At 49.1% G+C, this 21911-nt stretch overlaps 1 protein-coding gene across 4 annotated transcripts in view; it reads right to left on the minus strand.

Moving 5' to 3' along the window:
• Positions 1–460: 460 nt before the first annotated feature.
• The window catches only part of KLRG2 (killer cell lectin like receptor G2), a 32419-nt gene continuing 10968 nt past the window's right edge, over positions 461–21911 (minus strand). Inside the window, exons 4-5 of one of the 4 annotated variants that reach the window (XM_054495561.2) lie at positions 3368–3471; positions 1457–2964 (exon numbers count right to left, since the gene is read on the minus strand). In XM_054495561.2, the coding sequence (XP_054351536.1) occupies positions 2844–2964; positions 3368–3471 (225 nt within the window). In that variant the 3' untranslated portion in view covers positions 1457–2843. Of the gene's footprint in view, positions 2965–3367; positions 3472–3522; positions 3595–21911 lie in introns of all 4 variants that reach the window. The other 3 variants (XM_054495562.2, XM_063667880.1, XM_063667881.1) reach the window with 3 other exon arrangements.

Consider the following 21911-nt stretch of genomic DNA (forward strand, 5'->3'; position numbering starts at 1 on the left):
AGCTTTTTTCTATTAACAATTTTTTTTGTTTGTTTGTTTTTGTTTTTGAAACAGAGTCTCACTCTGTTACCCAGGGTGGAGTGCAGTGGTGTAATCTTGCCTCACTGCAACCTCTGCCTCCTGAGTTCAAGCGATTCTCCTGCCTTGGCCTCCCGAGTAGCTGGGATTATAGGTGCCCACCACCACGCCTGGCTAATGTTTGTTTTTATTTTTGTTTTTGTTTTGAGATGGAGTCTTGCTCTGTTGCCCAGGCTGGAGTGCAGTGGCGCGATCTTGGCTCACTGCAGGCTCTGCCTCCTGGGTTCACGCCATTCTCCTGCCTCAGCCTCCCGAGTAGCTGGGACTACAGGTGCCCACCACCACGCCTGGCTAATTTTTGGCAGCAGAACTGCCTGGTCAATCCATAGAATGAAGGGGGAAAAACAGTTGTCTGGGGCAAATAGTTGTTGCTACGTTTGGGGACAATTTGTTATAAAGCAGGCTGTGCACCGTGGCTCACGCCTGTAATCCCAGCACTTTGGGAGGCTGAGGCAGGCAGATCACCTGAGGTTAGGAGTTCGAGACCAGCCTGGCCAACATGGTGAAACCCCATCTCTACTAAAAATGAAAAAATTAGCTGGGCATGGTGGTAGACGCCTATAGTCCCAGCTATTCGGGAGGCTGAGGCAGGAGAATCACTGGAACCCGGGAGGCGGAGGTTGCGGTGAGCCGAGATAGTGACACTGCGCTCCAGCCTGGCGACAGAGCGAGACTCCGCCTCAAAAAAAAGTGTTTTTTTTGTTGTAAAGCAACAGATAACCGAGGGAGTGGATTATCACAAGTGTGAAACAACTTGGTACCTCCTTTCTCCCTCACTCCACCTGAAGGCTTCCCACTCGGCTGCCACTAATACCTTTCTAGATTCCTCTACTGCATGCTGGGATGGAAAGAGTGTGGCCTTTGGAGTCAGACAGCAAGTGGGTTTCATTCTAGACCTTCCACTTTCTAGCTGGGCGACACTGAGTACAACACTTCCCTTCTCTAAAAGGTACTGAGAAGGTTAGATAAGGTTCTGTATACTCATAACCTACAGATGTGTCATTTCTCCAGGCACAGACCCTGGGAACACATGGCAGGGGATGGGGGCAGTAACATACACAGCTTCCTGCCCACATAGGATGTATTTTGATTGGCGCCTGCCCCACATGAGCCATCCATTTCACGTCCAGCCAGGGAATTTCCATGTCTTTTTTTTTTTTTTTTTTTTGAGACAGAGTCTTGCATTGTCACTCGGGCTGGAGTGCAGTGGCACAATCTTGGCTCACTGCAACCTCCACCTCCTGGGTTCAAGCAATTCTCCTGCCCCAGCCTCCTGAGTAGCTAGAATTACAGGCACCCACCACCACGCCCAGCTAATTTTTTGTTCTTAGTAGAGACAGGGTTTCACCATGTTGGCCAGGCTGGAAGGCTGGTCTCGAACTCCTGACCTTGGGATTCGCCCACCTCGGCCTCCCAAAGTGCTGGGATTACAGGCATGAGCCACCATGCCCAGCCTCCATTTCCCTTCTTGTTACTACTTTCAGGAGTGTGAGAAGGGAGGGATAGCATTAGGAGAAATTTCTAATGTAGATGACAAGTTGATGGGTGCAGCAAACCACCATGGCATGTGTATACCTACGTAACAAACCTGCACGTTCTGCACACGTACCCCAGAACTTTAAGTATAATAATACTAATGAAAAATAGAGTGTGAGAAATTTCTCCCATCTAGGACTCTCCATCCCATTCTCCCAGACGGCCCATTACTGGTTCAAACGCACCAATAAGGATTTCTGTTTGGGAGGGATCTGGGTGTGTGGTCTGACTTTAGAGGGAAGGCTGGCTTGCAAGGGCCAGTTGAGTGGGTGCTCACACCAAGCTAACACACAGGCCCAGGCTCCTGCTGTTTGGAGATCTAGCTGGACTCAAGGGACTATACAACTCTGTCAGCCACATCCTCCAGCCTGAAGGTCTTCACTGCACCCCAGCATGGAGACATCTTCAGGCTGGTCATCTCTGCAGCTGTGGGTAGAAGAGCTGCCTGGAACCTGCCCGCATTTCTCTGATTTCCTTTCTCACTCAGACTCCTCAGCTTCTACCTACCAAGCTGGGGTGCTCCCCTGGCTTCTCCTGCCAGGTGGCCCTGTCCTGTCTGCCTTGTCTCACCTTTGGGCATCAGCGTGCCAGGGGCTGGCCAGCCCACATGCGGGATCTCCACCCAGAACCTTCCTGTCTGCCAACCCTTTGCCAACTCTCAGGGCGGGGAAGGAAAACCTCGCTCTCCCCTCCTTCCAGAGCTGACCGCTCCTTTTCCTTGATTAATTTTCCACAGAGGCTGCCGGTAGGCTGTGTCCGATGTACACCCAGCTGCCTGAAACAGAATTCACAGCGATGACGTTATCCCTGCCAAGTCCCACTGCCACCAAACAATGGCAGACTCGTTTCCATGAGCCGGAATGAGAACCCAGATTGGAATCTGCTGTGGTTGTTAACCCTGTCTTTTTCCTCTAGAGAGAAATTGTCATTTTAATGAAACCAAGGCACAGAAATGCTAAACAACCATCCCAATGTCATCAAACCAATCATCCACAGAAGCTGGAGACTAATACTGGCACTCAGGCCTGAGGCCATAGAAAATCTCCTTTCCCTCGGATGCATCTTCCTGGGTTGAAGTCCAGCTCCTAGGCTCGCTCATGTGGCCCCCTTGAGCAGAGCAGGGAGACCTGGATGCCTGGGTCCAGGAAGAGGCTGCCCAAGCTCTCAACTGGCCTCCCTGTTGGGGGTGCTGCATCTGCCTGGCAGGCTGAGGATAGGCAGAGCCCAGATCACTGGGTCCCCTTGGCACAGACCCAGGGTCTTGGAGTGCTGCAGTTTGCAGCCACCAGCATGCCTTCCTCCAGGGCCCCGCAGTTGATATCCAGGTTGTCCTCGCCGTCCTCAGGGAGTCTGGGGAAGGGTGGGAGGGGAAAGAAGAAAGGTGTTTAGGGTGCCGGGGCCTCACTTCCCAGCCAGACCCTCCAGCCTGTGTGCCTGTCACCTCTACTGGCCTGGGCACTGAGTGAGTCACTGCACTGGTCAGCCACATGGCACTGGATGAATCCCCAAACCTCCCTGGGCAGCTGACCCCGCATCTGTAAAATGGGGGTGACAACCCTGCTTGGGTGAACGTGCTGGGAACCCAAATAAAGAGTGAAGCGACAGGGACTAATCAGGCACCAGGCCGCGAGCACAGGCGTGGGTTGCTTTCCGAGTGGCATTCCAGGCTAGGGGAGCAGCAAGGAGGTGGAGCCTGGGGACAAATGGAGGATCCAGAACAGCAGAGGAGGGAGAAAAGCCCACGGTCACTCACAGCTGGGGCGGGAGGGGGGCCTCGTCGATCCAGTGCCAGCCCTGGGGGCCTTGCCAGGCCCCTACCCAGGAGTGCCTGGAGACTGGGTATCTGCCCAGGAAGTCCTGAGGGAGAAAAGTAAGCTGGTCACTCCCCTGGACACTGGCGTGGCTCACCTGGAGCGTACGGGTTCCCTGCGACTTCCACAGGATGCCAGCTGGCCAATCCAGAAGGATCCGCTCAAGCCACTGCTTGCAGAACAAAACAACCTTGAAAGCTGGATTGGATGCCTGCTGGGTGCCAGGTGCTGTGCTCAGGGCTGGGGGCCAAAATGAGGGTGACCCCGTCTCAGCCAAAGGGATGTGAACGCCAAACACCACTAAGTGATGCTCAGTGGGCGTTAAGTGGGCAAAGAAACAAGGAAGCTCAGAAAGCGAGGGAGGTGGTCAGGCACGGTGGCTCATACCTGTAATCCCAGCACATTGGGAGGCCGAGGCTGGCAGATACCTGAGGCCAGGAGTTCGAGACCAGCCTGTCCAACATAGTGAAACCCCGTTTCTATTAAAAAAAAAAAAATTAGCTGGGCATGGTGGCAGGTGCCTGTAATCCCAGCTACTTGGGAGGCTGAAACAGGAGAATCGCTTGAACCCAGAAGGCAGAGGTTGCAGTAAGCCGAGATTGCGCCACTGCACTCCAGCCTGGGCTGACAAGAGGGAAACTCTGTCTCATCATCATCATCATCATCATAATACATGCGGATGTGCAGGAACAACAAAATCCAAAGTAAGTATGTTGGAAAGGTACTAGAGGAGACTTTTTTCTTTTAAATATTTGCCCTCAATGTCACATTATTTTTAACAATGAATTAAAGCAAAAAAGACAATGTTTTAAAGTATATATTTAAGATTTTTTTTTTTGAGATGGAGCCTTGCTCTGTTATCCAGGCTGGAGTGCAGTAGCACGATCCTGGCTCACTGCAGCCTCCGCCTCTCAGGTTCAACTGATTCTCCTGCCTCAGCCTCCTGAGAAGCTGGAACTACAGGCATGCACCACCACACCCAGGTAATTTTCGTATTTTTAGTAGGGAAGGGTTTCGCCATGTTGGCCTAGGCTGGTCTTGAGCTCCTGGCCTCAAGTGATCTGGCCACTTTAGCCTCCCAAAGTGTAGAATTAGTGGCGTGAGCCACTGTACCCGGCCAAGATTTTTTTTTTTTTTTTGAGACAGAATCTCGCTCTATTGCCCAGGCTGGACTGCAGTGGTGCGATCTCGGCTCACTGCAAGCTCCCTCTCCCGGGTTCACGCCATTCTCCTGCCTCAGCCTCCCGAGTAGCTGGGACTACAGGCGCCCGCCACCATGCCTGGCTAATTTTTTGTATTTTTAGTAGAGATGGGGTTTCACCTTGTTAGCCAGGATGGTCTCGATCTCCTGACCTCGTGATCCGCCTGCCTCGGCCTCTCAAAGTGCTGGGATTACAGGCATGAGCCACCGCGCCCAGCCACGATTTTTTAACTTGGAAAAAAAAGTTTAAATCTTTTAAGTCCCAGGGTGGGGACGTGGTGGAGGGGGCAGTGATGCCAGCGCAGCCCACATCAGCTTGTTCTTTCTGAAATGTCGTTTGGTGCTATGTGACAAGAGCAGCACCACCACTCCTGCTCAAATGGGTGATTTCACTGATACATAAATCCAAGAATATAAAGGGAAAAAAATGAACTTATCTAAAGATAACACGGTGCTATTTGTGAAGAAAAACTGGAAACTCCCCAAACGCTCAGCAATCGAGAAATAACAAGGTAAATTATAGGATGTCAACATGATGGAAAATTATAATGCTATTAAAAATGACAAGTGTATAGAAAATGTCATTATGCAGGAAAATGTAAATATGAAATCATGCCATGTAAAAAAAAAAAAAAGACTACACTAGCAAGTACATATCACTCACAACAATGTCAAGAAGCACATATTCACACTGAGGCAGGTTAGGAGCAGAGCGGTATAAATGAATTTCGCATATGCTCAGTTCTTCTTCCCTAAGAAAATGGTTTGAGTCAACAAAGACAAGCCCTGGGAATTAGAGTGATGATTGTCCCGTTGCTGCCACCTCCTCCATCCTTCAGCTCTGATCTAAAGGTTGCTTTTTTAACGGACACTGGGCTGACCCTCTCCAAGGTGAAATAGGTGCTCCTCCCTCCCCTTGGTTTCCACAACTTTCACAGAATAGAGCTGCCTCTTTTTTATTTATTTTTTTTTAATTTTTATTTTTGAGACGGAGTCTTGCTCAGCTGCCTAGGCTGGAGTGCAGTGGCACAATCTCGGCTTACTGCAACCACCGTCTCCCGGGTTCAAGGAATTCTCCCATCTCAGCCTCCCAAGTAGCTGGGATTACAGGCACCTGCCATGACGCCCATTTTAGTAGAGATGGGGTTTCACCATGTTGGCCAGGCTGGTCTTGAACTCCTGACCTTAGGTGATCCACCCACCTCAGCCTCCCAAAGTGCTAGGATTACAGACATGAGCCACCACACCCAGCCTCTCTTTTTTATTTTTTAAGAGACAGGATCTCACTACGTTGTCCAGGCCGGCCTTGAACCTCTGGGCTCAAGCAATGCTCCCACCTCAGCCTCCGAAGTAGCTGGGACTGCTGGTGCATGCCACCACTCATGTGCTGCCTTCTAACGGCTTATCTCCTTGTAGCTTTCCTGTATTAGATGGTGAACCTGGTGCAGGCCAGGAGCTTGTCTTACTCAACATTGCACTATGATAACCCAGCGCACAGTAGGTCAGCTCAGTGAAACTGCCTCCCCACGCTCACTGCCAAAAATCAGCAAGAGCCACAGTGAGACCAGGCCATCAGGCCACTGTGTATCCCAGAAGTGTCATGGAAAACCCATCTTCTGCCCCTCAAGGTTAGCACCAGTCAGTTAACAGCCCAGAGAGAAGCCAGGGGCAACTTCCAGGCTGAAGGTTGCTAATCTTACCCTTCTTGAATCCTAAAGACCAGAGTGCATAGGAAAATGGAGAGTGATGAGTGGGTGGAACAGAGAAAGTACACTGGGCAGCTGTTCCTTGGCTGGTGCTTCGGGGACACACTGGGGCCCAGGGTGGGGCTGGGTGGGGAACCCTGGAGAGGATGGGAGGGCCCCAGGCTGCTCTGAGGTGTGAGTCAGAGGGCTGAGTGGCCCAACACCGTCTTCCCGGGAGCACTCAGCTGCCTGTTTGGGAAGGCACACCAGGGCTCAGTGCCTCTTCCAGGGCTGAGATGGTGCCAGGCTACCCCATATGCAAATTCTGGCTCCATGACTTGTAAGCCATGTGACCTTAGACAAGTTACCCAACCTTTCAGAGCCGCTGTGTGGTCCTCTGTAAAATGAAGATGCTTGTGATGAGGCTTAAGATACTAACATATAAAGCCAGGGCCACCTAGTACACACTCATCCCATGTCCTCTCGCGTCTGATGTGTGGTGGGCAAAGCTTGTGACCTGCCTCCTACACACATGAGCCCCTTTGATGCTTACAGCAACCTCAAGAGGACCCTGCCCTTCTGTCAGAGCCCCAAGCCATCTGCCTCTCTCTCCCTTCCCCTCTGGGCCTCCTGGTGACAGGAGCTGAAGGCCTCCCGCCAGCCCCAGCCCCGCCTAGACCCACCCACTCCATTCCATTCTTCTTTTCCTTGCATTTGAGACTCCTGATCTCATTGTTAGCAAAAATGGTGGTGTAGGGAAGGCATTGTTCAGAGTTATAAATAAACTCCGGGAACTACTAAGTAATTTATGGCTAAAAGGACTGCTCTGTGCAAAAGATCCTGAGGCCTCCTTAAACTGCGGATTCTCCAACTTTTCCACTAATATGGGGAGAGGGAATGCGATCCTGAGCAGAATGGACTGAAAATCTCATATTTTACATCTTAAAATTATAGAAAATTATTTCCTATGCCTTCATACATTTCTTTTTAAAAAATTGTGATAAAAGATTCATGGCCAGGCATGGCTGCTCACAGCTGTGGTCTTAGCACTTTGGGACGCTGAGGAGGGCAGATCACTCAAGCTCAGGAGTTTGAGACCAGCCTGGGTAACATAGTTTGACCCTGTCTCTATAAAAAATACAAATATTAACCAGGTGCGGTGGCACGTTCCTATAGTCCCAGCTACTCAGGAGGCTGAGGACGAAGGATGGCTTGACCCTGGGAGGTTGAGGCTGCAGTGAGCCATGACTGCACCACTGCACTCCAGCCTGGGTGACAAAGCAAGATCCTGTCTCAAAAAAAAAAAAAAAAAAGAAAAAGTTTAATGACCTAAAATTTACCATTTTAACCATGATAAGTGTTCAGTTCAAGGGTATGAAGTATATCCACATTGTTATAAAACCATCATCACCATCCATCTCCTGAACTTTTTCACCTCCCCAAACTGAAGCTGTCCTCATTAAACAACTCCCCATCCCCCGCTGCCCTGGCAACCGCCATTCTACTCTCTATCTTCATCCACGTCTGTTTTAATATTAAAATGTTTCGGCCGGGCGCGGTGGCTCACGCCTGTAATCCCAGCACTTTGGGAGGCTAAGGCGGGCGGATCACGAGGTCAGGAGATCAAGACCATCCTGACTAACACGGTGAAACCCTGCCTCTACTAAAAATACAAAAAATTAGCCGGGCGTGGTGGCGGGCGCCTGTAGTCCCAGCTACTCGGGAGGCTGAGGCAGGAGAATGGCGTGAACCCGGGAGAGGGAGCTTGCAGTGAGCCGAGATGGCGCCACTGCACTCCAGCCTGGGCGACAGAGCAAGACTCCGTCTCAAAAAAAAAAAATAAATAAAAAGTTTCAAATTACTTTTCTTAATCCTAGGATGTATATGTATTCATGGTTTAATCTTTTTGAAATTAGGATGGGGCTCAAGTTCAGCATGTGCTGTTAAGGTAGCTTCCTCCCGCCTCCACTCTACAAAACAAAGCTGTTATTAAACTAATGGTGAGCACTTACAACTTCCTACTTTTCACGAATCCCGAGCAAAACAGGCTTCTGGGGAAGATGAGCCGCGTCTATCCTGTACCTCTGGGCGCCCTGGCCCTGGTGCATTCCTGGGGTTTGTGCGCGCTGCTTCTATGTGTGTGTCCTGTCCTCCCCACCCTGCCTCAGCACCTGCGGGAGCTTCCGGTCCTTGTCCAGAATTCAGGAAAATTCCGGAGTTCCACAATCATTATATTCCAGATTTTAACTGCCTGGATCTTGAATCTTAGCGTTGGTCTTTTGGCAGGGAAGGGGTTTACCCAGACTATGATATGTTTTCTACAGATTTACTTATGTTTCAAATAATTGATGCTGTATGCATTTTTTGTTAAATTCTTTATCTCAGGTTCTGTTTCCAATTTGGATAGTTAAACCCACCTCCCCCAGTTGGCAACAAGGAGGTCTAAGGTCATCTGAGGTGAACCTATTTGATGCGAGGCCCATTTTACTGGCTTCCTGTTGGCATTTGCTGTCCTCAATCCGTCTGTCTCAGGACAAAATGCTATGTTCATCAGTCTTAAGCTATGGATTCCGTAAGTAAGTAATGGGATGAACTATGTCCTTGCAACAATCTGATCCCTGCCCTGCTTGGCTCCTGGCCCTAACTCTAGGCACTCTAGAGACAACCTTTGGACCCACCTACATTCCTACAGGCCTTCAATTTGCAGATACAACCAGTCTGGGTCATTTGGTACAGGAGCCTAGGGTGCTTTCTTTGCACAGCCCATTCCCATCTCGACGACAACACCTCAGGGCCCAGCCCAGCAGCTGAGCAGAACCCATTCTCTACTGAGCTCCTCTTGCCCTCACGGGCTACTGGTGCCCTGGCATATTCCCCCATTCACAGCATATATTATTTATGGAACATTTAGAAAATAAATGTTATTCCTGGTTACACAGTAATCTGTGCTCACTGTAAAACATCACCTCCAGATTTTTTATTTATTTATTTTTGAGACAGAGTTTCACTCTTCTTGCCCAGGCTGGAGTGCAGTGGTGCAATCTCAGTTCACTGCAACCTCCGCCTCCCAGGTTCAAGTGATTCTCCTGCCTCAGCTTCCCGAGTAGCTGGGACTACAGGCGCCCGCCACCACGCCCGGCTAATTTTTTGTATTTTTAGTAGAGACGGGGTTTCACCATGTTGGCCAGGATGGTCTCGATCTCTTGACCTCGTGATCCGCCTGCCTCGGCTTCCCAAAGTGCTGGGATTACAGGTGTGAGCCACCACCCCCAGCCATATTTGTATATTTTTAGTAGAGGCTAGGTTTCACCATGTTGGCCAGGCCGGTCTCAAACTCCTGACCTCAGATGATCTGCCCGCCTTGGCCTCCCAAAGTGTTGGGATTACAGGCGTGAGCCACTGCGCCCGGCCCTCCAGCAGATTTTTACATGGGAAAAATGGGAAGATATCAGTCACCATTTCCTGAGCCTGCCATGGGGGTTGAGAGGGGACCTGGCCCTGACGTTGTTGGTGGCTCCAATGTCATCATCTTGGTCTGTTTAGTCTGTTTTCTATTGCTGTCACAGATTACCACAGAAAGGGTAATTTATAAGGAAAATAAATTACTTCTTACAGTTTTGGAGGCTGGGTCAGGTGCAGTGGCTCATGCCTGTAATCCTAGCCCTTTGGGAGGCCGAGATGGGAAGGTTGCTTGAGGCTAGGAGTTTGAGACCAGCCTGGGCAACAGAGTGAGACCCTGTCTGTACTAAAAATCAAGAAAATTAGCCAGGCGTGGTTCCAGCTACTCAGGAGGCTGAGATGGGAGGATTGCTTGAGCCTAGGAGACGGAAGCTGCAGCAAGCCATGCTCATCACACTGCACTCCAGCCGGGGGAACAGAGCAAGACCCTGTCCAAAAAACAGACGGCTGGGCGCAGTGGGTCACACCTGTAATCTCAGCACTTTGGGAGACCAAGGCAGGCAGATCACTTGATGTCACGAGTTTGAGACCGGCCTGGCTAACATGGTGACATTCCACCTCTACTAAAAATACAAAAATTAGCTGCTCGTGGTGGCAGGAGCCTGTAATTCCAGCTACTTGGGAGGCTGAGGCACCAGAATTGCTTGAACCCAGGAGGCAGAGGTTGCAGTGAACCAAGTGGCGACCTGCCACTGCACTCCAGCCTGGGTGACAGAGCGAGACTCTGTCAATTGAAAAAAAGAGAAAGAGGTTAGGCGAGGGGGCTCATGCCTTTAATCCCAGCACTTTGGGAGGCTAAGGAAGGTGGATCAACTGAGGTCAGGAGTTCAGGACCAGCCTGTATTTTGTCTCTACTAAAAATACAAAAATTATCCAGGCATGGTGGTGGGACCTGTAATCTCAGCTACTCAGGAGGCTAAGGCAGGAGAATTGCTTGAACTTAGGAGGTAGGCTGCAGTGAGCTGAGATCGCACCACTGCACTCCAGCCTGGGTGACAGAGCCAGACTCCATCTAAAAAAAAGAGAGAGAGAAATGTGGGGGACACACTGAAACCATAGAAGCAGTATTGGGGTGGGGCTTCTGAGCCAGCCATTTGGTGCAAATATCTTCTCTGACACTCTGATCAAGGGCAAGTTACTGAGCTTTTCTTTGCCACAAGATTCCTTATCGATGAAAGAGAAAAACGAATCATCATCTTCACATCACAGGGCTGTTTGCACTTTAGGATTGTCAGGCCTCTGAGCCCAAGTTAAGCCATCATATCCCCTGTGACCTGAACGTATACATCCAGATGGCCTGAAGTAACTGAAGAATCACAAAAGAACTGAAAATGGCCTGTTCCTGCCTTAACTGATGACATTACTTTGTGAAATTCCTTCTCCTGGCTCATCCTGGCTCAAAAGCTCCCCCACTGTGCACCTTATGATCCCCGCCCCTGCCCGCCAGTGAACAACACCCTTTGACTGTAATTATCCACTACCCACCCAAATCTTATAAAGCAGCCCCATCCTTATCTCCCTTCGGACTCAGCCCGCCTGCACTCAGGTGAAATAAACAGCCTTGTTGCTCACACAAAGCCTGTTTGGTGGTCTCTTCACATGGATGCATGTGACATTTGGTGCCATGACTCGGATCGGGGATCCTTGGGAGATCAATCCCCTGTCCTCCTGCTCTTTGCACCTATGACCTCTGGTCCTCAGACCAACCAGCCCAAGGAACATCTCACCAATTTTAAATTGGATAAGTGGTCTCTTTTTACGCTTTTCTCCAACCTCTCTCACTATCCCTCAACCTCTTTCTCCTTTCAATCTTGGTGCCATCTTTCAATCTCTCCCTTCTCTTAATTTCAGTTCCTTTCCTTTTCTGGTAGAGACAGGAGACATGTTTTATCTGTGAACCCAAAACTCCGTCACCAGTTACGGACTCGGGAAGACAGTCTTCCCTTGGTGTTTAATCACATGGGGATGCCTGCTTGACTATTCACCCACGTTTCAGAGGTGTCTGATCATGCAGGGACGCCTCCCTTGGTCCTTCACCCTTAGCAGCAAGCACCGCTTTTCTTGAGGGCAAGCACCCCTCACCCCTTCTCTCCGTGTGTCTACCCCTTTGCCACTTTCCTGGGGGGCAAGCACCCCCTACCCCTTCTCTCCGTGTCTCTACCCTCTCTTTTCTCTGGACTTGATTCTTTCACTATGGGCAAACTTCCACCCTCCATTCCTCCTTCTTCTCCCTTAGCCTATGTTCTCAAGAACTTAAAACCTCTTCAACTCACACCTGACCTAAAACCTAAATGCCTTATTTTCTTCTGCAATACCGCTTGACCCCAATACAAACTTGACAATGGTTCCAAATAGCCAGAAAACGGCATTTTCGATTTTTCCATCCTACAAGATCTAGATAATTCTTGTCGTAAAATGGGCAAACGGTCTGAGGTGCCTGACGTCCAGGCATTCTTTTACACATCGGTCCCTCCCTAGTCTCTGTGCCCAATGCAATTAGTCCCAAGTCTTGCTTCTTTCCCTCCCGCCGGTCCCCTGAGTCTCAACCCCAAGCATTGCTGAATCTTTCCAATCTTCCTTTTCTACAGACCCATCTGACCTCTCCTCTCCTCCCCAGGCTGCTCCTCACCAGGCTGAGCCAGGTCCCAATTCCTCCTCAGCCTCTGCTCCCCCACGCTATAATCCTTTTATCACCTCCTCTCCTCACACCTGATCCGGCTTACAGTTTCGTTCTGCGACTAGCCCTCCCCGACCTGCCCATCAATTTCCTCTTAAAAGGTGGCTGGAGCTAAAGGCATGGTTAAGGTTAACGCTCCTTTTTCTTTATCCGACCTCTCCCAAATCAGTTAGCGTTTAGGCTCTTTCTCATCAAATATAAAAACCCAGCCCAGTTCTTGGCTTGTTTGGCAGCAACCCTGAGACGCTTTACAGCCCTAGACCCTGAAAGGTCAGAAAGAAGGCCATCTTTTTTTTTTTTTTTTTTTTTTTTTTTGAGGCAGAGTCTCACTCTGTCGCCCAGGCTGGAGTGCAGTGGCGCGATCTCGGCTCACTGCAAGCTCCACCTTCTGAGTTCACGCCATTCTACTGCCTCAGCCTCCTGAGTAGCTGGGACTACAGGCACCCACCACCACTCCTGGCTTATTTTTTGTATTTTTAGTAGAGACGGGGTTTCACTGCGTTAGCCAAGATGGTCTCGATCTCCTGACCTCGTGATCCACCCGCCTCAGCCTCCCAAAGTGCTGGGATTACAGGCGTGAGCCACTGCGCCCGGCCTAAGAAGGCCATCTTATTCTCAAATATGCATTTTATTACCCAATCCGCTCCCGACATTAAATAAAGCTCCAAAAATTAGATTCCAGCCCTCAAACCCCACAACAAGACTTAATTAACCTTGCCTTCAAGGTGTACAATAATAGAGTAGAGGCAGCCAGACAGCAACGCATTTCTGAGTTACAATTACTTGCCTCTGCTGTGAGACAAAACCCAGCCGCACCTCCAGCACACAAGAACTTCAAAATGCCTAAGCCGCACATGCCTAAGCCACACACACCTAAGCCGCAGCAGTCAAGCATTCCTACAGGACTTCCTCCACCAGGATCTTGCTTCAAGTGCCAGAAATCTGGCCACTGGGCCAAGGGAGGCCCAGGATTCCTCCTAAGCCATGTCCCATCTGTATGGGACCCCACTGGATATCAGACTGTCCAACTCACCCAGCAGCCACCCCCAGAGTCCCTGGAACTCTGGCCCAAGGCTCTCTGACTGACTCCTTCCCAGCTCTTCTCGGCTTAGCAGCTGAAGACTGACACTGCCCAATCACCTCAGAAGCTTCCTGGACCATCACAGATGCTTTGCGTAACTTACAGTGGAGGGTAAGTCCGTCCCTTTCTTAATCAATACGGAGGCTACGCACTCCACATTACCTTCTTTTCAAGGGACTGTTTGTTACGCCTCCATAACTGTTGTGGGTATTGATGGCCAGGCTTCTAAACCTCTTAAAACTCCCCAACTCTGATGCTAGCTTGGACGATATTCTTTTATACACTCCTTTTAGTTATCGCCACCTGCCCAGCTCCCTTATTAGGTCAAGACATTTTAACCAAAGTATCTACTTCCCTGACTATTCCTGGGCTACAGCCACATCTCATTGCCGCCCTTTTCCCCAGTTCAAAGCCTCCTTTGCATTCTCCTCTTGTATCTCCCCACCTTAATCCACAAGTATAGGATACCTCTACTCCCTCTTTGGCGATTGATCATGCACCCCTTACCATCCCATTAAAACCTAATCACCCTTACCCCGCTAAACGCCAATATCCCATCACACAGCATGCTTTAAAAGCCTGTTATTACTCGCCTGTGACAGCATGGCCTTTTAAAGCCTATAAACTCTCCTTACAATTCCCCCATTTTACCTGTCCTAAAACCAGACAAGCCTTACAGGTTAGTTCAGGATCTGCGCCTTATCAACCAAATTGTTCTGCCTATCCAGCCCGTGGTGCCAAACCCATATACTCTCCTATCTTCAATACCTCCCTCCACAACCCATTATTCTATTCTAGATAAACCTGGCTGACCCCATAAATCCTAAATCCTTTCCCCACTCCCCTTTCCATTCCTTAAAAAACAGCCCTAAAAGCTGCTCCCACACTAGCTCTCCCTAACTCATCCCAACTTTTTTCATTACACACAGCCAAAATGCAGGACTCTGTGGTCGGAATTCTTACACAAGAGCCAGGACCGCGCCCTGTAGTTTTTCTGTCCAAATAATTTGACCTTACTCTTTTAGCCTAGCCTTCATGTCTGCATGTGGCGGCTGCCACTGCTTTAATATTTTCAGAGGCCCTCAAAATCACAAACTATGCTCAACTCACTCTCTACAGTTCTCATAACTTCTAAAATCTATTTTCTATTTTCTTCCTCACACCTGACACATATACTTTCTGCCCTCTGGCTCCTTCAGCTATACTCACTCTTTGTTGAGTCTCCCACAATTACCATTGTTACTGGCCCGGACTTCAATCCGGCCTCCCACATTATTCGTGATACCACACCTGACCCCCATGACTGTATCTCTCTGACACACCTGACATTCACTCCACTTCCCCATATTTCCTTCTTTCCTGTTCCTCACCCTGAACACACTTGGTTTATTGATGGCAGTTCCACCAGGCCTAATCGCCACTCACCAGGAAAGGCAGGCTATGCTATAGTATCTTCCACACCTATCATTGAGGCTACTGCTCTGCCCCCCTCCACTACCTCTTAACAAGCCAAACTCATTGCCTTAACTTGGGCCCTCACTCTTGCAAAAGGACTATGCATCAATATTTATACTGACTCTAAATATGCCTTCCATATCCTGCACCACCATGCTGTTATATGGGCAAAAAGAAATTTCCTCACTATGCAAGGGTCCTCCATCATTAATGCCTCTTTAATAAAAACTCTTCTCAAAGCCGCTTTACTTCCAAAGGAAGCTAGAGTCACCGGGCGCGGTGGCTCACGCCTGTAATTCCAGCACTTTGGGGGCCGAGGTGGGTGGATCACAAGGTCAGGAGATCAAGACCATCCTGGCTAACACGGTGAAACCCCTCTCTACTAAAAATACATAAAATTAGCTGGGCCTGGTGGCGGGTGCCTGTAATCCCAGCTACTCGGGAGACTGAGGCAGGAGAATGGCGTGAACCCGGGAGGCGGGGCTTGCAATGAGCTAGCGCCACTGCAGTCCGGCCTGGGCGAGAGTGCGAGACTCAGACTCAAAAAAAAAAAAAAAAAAAAGGAAGGAAGGAAGCTAGAGTCATTCACTGCAAGCAGCCATCAAAAGGCATCAGACCTCTCATAGTTCAGGGCAGTGCATATGCTGATAAGGTAGCTAAAAACGCAGCTAGCGTTCCAACTTCTATCCCAGTTTTTCTCCTCATCTGGCCACTCCCACCTACTCCCCCACTCAAACTTCCACCTATCAATCTCTTCCCACAAAAGGCAAATGGTTCTTGGACCAAGGAAAATATCTCCTTCCAGCCTCACAGGCCCATTCTATTCTGTCATCATTTCATAACCTTTTCCATGTAGGTTACAAGCCGTTAGCCTGCCTCTTAGAACCTCTCATTTCCTTTCCACTGTGGAAATCTATCCTCAAAAAAATCTCAGTGTTCCATCTGCTATTCTGCTACTCCTCAGGGATTATTCAGGCCCCCTCCCTTCCCTACACATCAAGTTCGGGAATTTGCCCCCTGCCCAGGACTGGCAAATTGACTTTACTCACATGCCCCAGGTCAGGAAACTAAAATATCTCTTGGTCTGGGTAGATACTTTCACTGGGTGGGTAGAGGCCTTTCCCACAGGGTCTGAGAAGGCCACCACAGTCATTTCTTCCCTTCTGTCAGACATAATTCCTTGGTTTGGCCTTCCCACCTCTATACAGTCTGATAACGGACCCGGCCTTTATTAGTCAAATCACCCAAGCAGTTTCTCAGGCTCTTGGTATTTAGTGGCTCCTGGTTTTACCTCAAATCACCATCCTTGTCTCTCTTTACGTGGATAGAAGATCTTCAGTGACAAATACTTTCCAATACTTTCACCCTGATGAAGTCCTATTCTTTACTTTTATACTCACTCTTATTCTCGTTCCCGTTCTTATGCCACTCTCTACCTCTCCCCAGCTATCTCCACCACACTATCAATCTCAGTCACTCTCTTCTAGCCATTTCTAATCCTTCTTTAACAAACAATTGCTAGCTTTGCATTTCTCTTTCCTCCAAAATCGCTGAGGACTCGACTTACTCACTGCTAAAAAAAAAAAAAAAAAGGGGGGGACTCTGTATATTTTTAAATGAACAGTGCTGTTTTTACCTAAATCAATCTGGCCTGGTATATGACAACATCAAAAAAAAAAGACAAAAAAAAAACCCTCAAAGATAGAGCCTAAAAACTTGCCAACCAAGCAAGTAATTAGGCTGAACCCCCTTAGGCACTCTCTAATTGGATGTCCTGGGCCCTCCCAATTCTTAGTCCTTTAATATCTGTTTTTCTCCTCTTATTTGGACCTTGTGTCTTCTGTTTAGTCTCTCAATTCATACAAAACTGCATCCAGGCCATCACCAAACATTCTATAGGACAAATACTCCTTTTAACAACCCCACAATATCGCCCCTTACCAAAAAATCTTCCTTCAGCTTAATCTCTCCCACTCCAGGTTCCCACATCGCCCCTAATCCCGCTCGAAGCAGCCCTGAGAAACATCGCCCATTATCTCTCCGTATCACCCCCCCCAAAATTTTCACCGCCCCAACACTCTACCACTATTTCGTTTTATTTTTCTTACTAATATAAGAAGACAAGAATGTCAGGCCTCTGAGCCCAAGCTAGGCCATCATATCCCCTGTGACCTGCACGTATATATACATCCAGATGGCCTGAAGTAAGTGAAGAATCACAAAAGAAGTGAAAATGGCCTCAGATTGTTACTGTGTCTGTGTAGAAAGAAGTAGACATAGGAGACTCCATTTTGTTCTGTACTAAGAAAAATTCTTCTGCCTTGAGATGCTGTTAATCTATAACCTTACCCCCAACCCCGTGCTCTCTGAAACATGTGCTGTGTCAACTCAGGGTTAAATGGATTAAGGGCTGTGCAAGATGTGCTTTGTTAAAGAGATGCTTGAAGGCAGCATGCTCCTTAAGAGTCATCACCACTCCCTAATCTCAAGTACCCAGGGACACAAACACTGCGGAAGGCCGCGGGGACCTCTGCCTAGGAAAGCCAGGTATTGTCCAAGGTTTCTCCCCATGTGATAGTCTGAAATATGGCCTCGTGCGAAGGGAAAGACCTGACCGTCCCCCAGCCCGACACCCGTAAAGGGTCTGTGCCGAGGAGGATTAGTATAAGAGGAAGGAATGCCTCTTTGCAGCTGAGACAAGAGGAAGGCATCTGTCTCCTGCCCCTCCCTGGGCAATGGAATGTCTCGGTATAAAACCTGATTGTATGTTCCATCTACTGAGATAGGGGAAAACCGCCTTAGGGCTGGAGGTGGGACATGCGGGCAGCAATACTGCTCTGTAAGGCATTGAGATGTTTATGTGTACGCATATCTAAAGCACAGCACTTAATTCTTTACCTTGTCTATGATGCAGAGACCTTTGTTCACGTGTTTATCTGCTGACCTTCTCTCCACTATTATCCTATGACCCTGCCACATCCCCCTCTCCGAGAAACACCCAAGAATGATCAATAAATACTAAGGGAACTCAGAGGCCGGCGGGATCGTCTGTATGCTGAACGCTAGTCCCCTGGGCCCCCTTATTTCTTTCTCTATACTTTGTCTCTGTGTCTTTTTCTTTTCCAAGTCTCTCATTCCACCTAACGAGAAACACCCACAGGTGTGGAGGGGCAACCCATCCCTTCAATTCCTGCCTTAACTGATGACATTACTTTGTGAAATTCCTTTTCCTGGCTCATCCTGGCTCAAAAGCTCCCCTACTGAGCACCTTGTGACCCTCGCCCCTGCCCGCCAGTGAACAACCCCCTTTGACTGTAATTTTCCACGACCCACCCAAATCCTATAAAACGGCCCCACCCTTATCTCCCTTCGCTGACTCTTTTTTCAGACTCAGCCCACCTGCACCCGGGTGAAATAAACAGCCTTGTTGCTCACACAAAGCCTGTTTGGTGGTCTCTTCACACAGACGTGAGTGAAAAGGATAGTGTTCTCTTTTGAACTTAAAACAATTTGATACAAATCAAAATGTCACATATGTCAGTCTTTAAGTGTTGGGATTCCGTAAGTGTGACGGGATGAATTATGTCACCCTAAAGTTCATATGTGGGTGCCCTAACCCCCAGTACCTCAAAATGTGACCATACTTGGAGTCACGCTTTTAAAGAGTGATTAAATATTAAATGCACATAAAGCTGTTCGGGTGGCCCCTAATCCAATGTGACTGGGGTTGTTACAAGAGGAGTAAATTTAGACATACCGAGAGACACTAGAGATGGGAGGGTACAGGATTGCCACGTGAGGACACAGGGAGAAGGGCCACTACCTGAAAGCCAAGGAGAGGCCTCTGGAAACCCAGAATCTGCTGACACCTTGATCTTAGACTTCCAGCCTTCAGGACTGTGAGAAAGTCAGCTTGTTGAAGCTTCCCAGTCTGCAATATTTTGCTATAGCAGCCCCAGTAAACTAATACCATAAGATTTGTTTATTTACTTATTTTTTTGAGATAGGGTCTCGCTCTGTCAACCAGGCTGGAGTGCGGTGGTGCGATCTTGGCTCACTGCAGCCTCTGCCTCCCAGGTTCAAGCAAGTCTCCTGCCTCAGCCACCCGAGTAGCTGGGACTACAGGCGTGTGCCACCACGCTCAACTAAGTTTTGTATTTTTAGTAGAGACGGGGTTTCACCATGTTGCCCAGGCTGGTCTTGAACTCCTGACCTCAAGTGACCTGCCTGCCTCGGCCTCCCAAAGTGCTGTGATTACAGGTGTGAGCCACCACACCCAGCCTACTTATTTATTTTTTGAGACAGAGTTTCGCTCTGTCACCCATCAGCGCGATCTCGGCTTACTGCAACGTCCGCCTCCTGGGTTCAAGTGTTCTTCTGCATCAGACTCTTAAATAGCTGGGATCACAGGCATGCGTCACCATGTCCCGCTAATTTTGTATTTTTGGTAGAGATGGGGTTTCACCATGTTGCCCAGTATGGTTTCAAACTCCTGACCTCAGATGATCCACCCGCCTTGGTCTCCCAAAGTGCTGGGATTACAGGCGTGAGCCACTATGCCCGGCTAATACAATAAGATTTGAAAACAGGTTTCACTTCTTTAATAAATGGAAGACTACAGGACTAGGAGGAAGATCTGAGGGCTCCCGCTGGACCCTGAGGCCCGGCCATGCGTTCCGCACCCCTGCGTGCCCAGTCTCCAGCACAAGGTCAGGACACTGTGGGGCGTAAGGAGTAGAGATTCCTTATAGCACAAGTGTGCCTAAGGGCATAAGGATATTCCCTACATAACAGGCGGACAACCAAAGGAAGGAGCTCCTACACATCAACAAGAAAAAGACTGAGTAATGCTAAGAGAAAAGAAACAGGGCATGGGTAAGCAATTCTTTTTTTTTTTGGACGGAGTCTCATTCTGTTGCCAGGCTTGAATGCAGTGGTGTGATCTTGGCTCACTGCAACCTCCGCCTCCCAGGTTTAAGCGATTCTCCTGCCCCAGCCTCCCAAGTAGCTGGGACTACATGCGCGTGCCACCATACCCAGCTAATATTTTTGTATTTTTAATAGAGACGGGATTTTACCATGTTGGCCAGGATGGTCTCGATCTCCTGACCTCGTGATCTGACCACCTCAGCCTCCCAAATTGCTGCGATTACAGGCATGAGCCACCGCGCCCAGCTATGGATAAGCAATCCTAAGACTATTTCCAGGCAGCCAAACCAGTATGAGCCATGGTCTGGCCTTACGTGGAAATACAAGAAATGCAAAGCCAGTCTTCTTTTTCCCCTGTCAAACTGACAAAGACTTAAACAAAAGTTAGAAAAACAGAAAAAGCCAGGTGCAACGGCTCATGCCTACAATCCCAGGACTTTGGGAGCCTGAGGTGGGAGGATCGCTTGAGGCCAGGATTTTGAGATCAGCCTGGGCAACATAGTAAGATTTCATCTCTACAATAAAATAGAAAATTAGCTGGGTGTGGTGGCACATGCCTGTGGTCCCAGCTACTCGGGAGGCTGAGGCAAGAGGATTGCTTGAGCCCAGGAGAGTTCGAGGCTGCAGCGAGCTATGATGGCACCACTGCGCTCCAGCCTGGGCAACAGAGACCTGTCTGTAAAACAAACAAACAAACAAACAAACAAAATAAAACCAGATTATGAAACAGCACATTCCTTTTTTTTGAGACAGAGTCTCACTCTATCGCCCAGGCTGGAGTGCAATGGCACGATCTCGGCTCACTGCAACCCGTCTCCCAGGTTAAAGCGATTCTCCTGCCTCAGCCTCTTGAGTAGCTGGGATTACAGGCACCCGTCACCACACCTGACTAATTTTTGTTTTTTTAGTAGAGACAGGGTTTCACCATGTTGGCCAGGCTGGTCCTAAGCTCCGACCTCAGGTGATCCACCTGCTTCGGCCTCCCAAAGTGCTGGGATTACAGGAGTGAGCCACCGGGACCGGCCTTCCATTTTTGTTTTAAAGAAAAAGTTACATATCAGAAAAAAGCCTGGAAGTAGATATTCCAAAATATTTTGTTAGTGCTTATCTTTAGGGGTACGAGATAATGAGTAAAATTTATTTTCTTTCTAAATGTTTATGTTTTCCAAACTTTTTGCAGTGAACCTATTACTTAATAATGAGAAAAATATACAGCAATAAGAGATACTGGCATGTGTGTTCAACAATTCACTTCTTGGCTGGGAGCGGTGGTTCACGCCTATAATCCTAGCACTTTGGGAGCCCAAGGTGGGCAGATCACCTGAGGTCAAGAGTTTAAGACCAGCCTGGCCAACATGGTGAAACCCTGTCTCTACTAAAATACAAAAATTAGCCAGGCATGATGGCAGGTGCCTGTAATCCCAGCTACTCGGAAGGCTGAGATGGGAGGATCACTTAAACCTGGGAGACGGTAGTTGCAGTGAGCCGAGATCGTGCCACCGCACTCCAGCCTGGACAGCTGAGCGAGACTCGGTCTCAAAAAAAAAAAAGAATTCACTTCCTGTCCTGCTCTCGCGAGGGTCCCTAGGGGTTCTCAGGAGGGCTCCTCTTGGCTCCTCCAGGGCAAGAGACGTCAGGCACTGCAGGCAGCTGGCAGGACAGGCCCAGTGGCCAGTTCTTCAGGGCTCTGTCCCTCCACTCTCACTCATTGTCTGTCCCCAGGCAAGGTGGCACGAACAGAGGTGAGTCTCAGAGGAGGTGTGTGTCTCAGAGAAGTGTGGGTATGACAGCCAAAGTGGGTGGGATAAAGGGCTGGGAAGCACAATACAGAAGGTGTGGATACCAGGCCACAGACTGTTTCGGAGCTGTCACCTGACATGTGGCAGTTCCTGACCCCTAATCCCAGGGCAGAGCCTGGACACCTAATCCTTCTGTAATGCATGGCAGGCACTTCCAGGAACAATCCCAGAGGAAAACAAAGCTAGGAACTCCTTCCCCT

Source organism: Pongo pygmaeus, chromosome 6 (genome assembly GCF_028885625.2).
Source record: "Pongo pygmaeus isolate AG05252 chromosome 6, NHGRI_mPonPyg2-v2.0_pri, whole genome shotgun sequence".
Taxonomy (NCBI): Eukaryota; Metazoa; Chordata; class Mammalia; order Primates; family Hominidae; genus Pongo; species Pongo pygmaeus.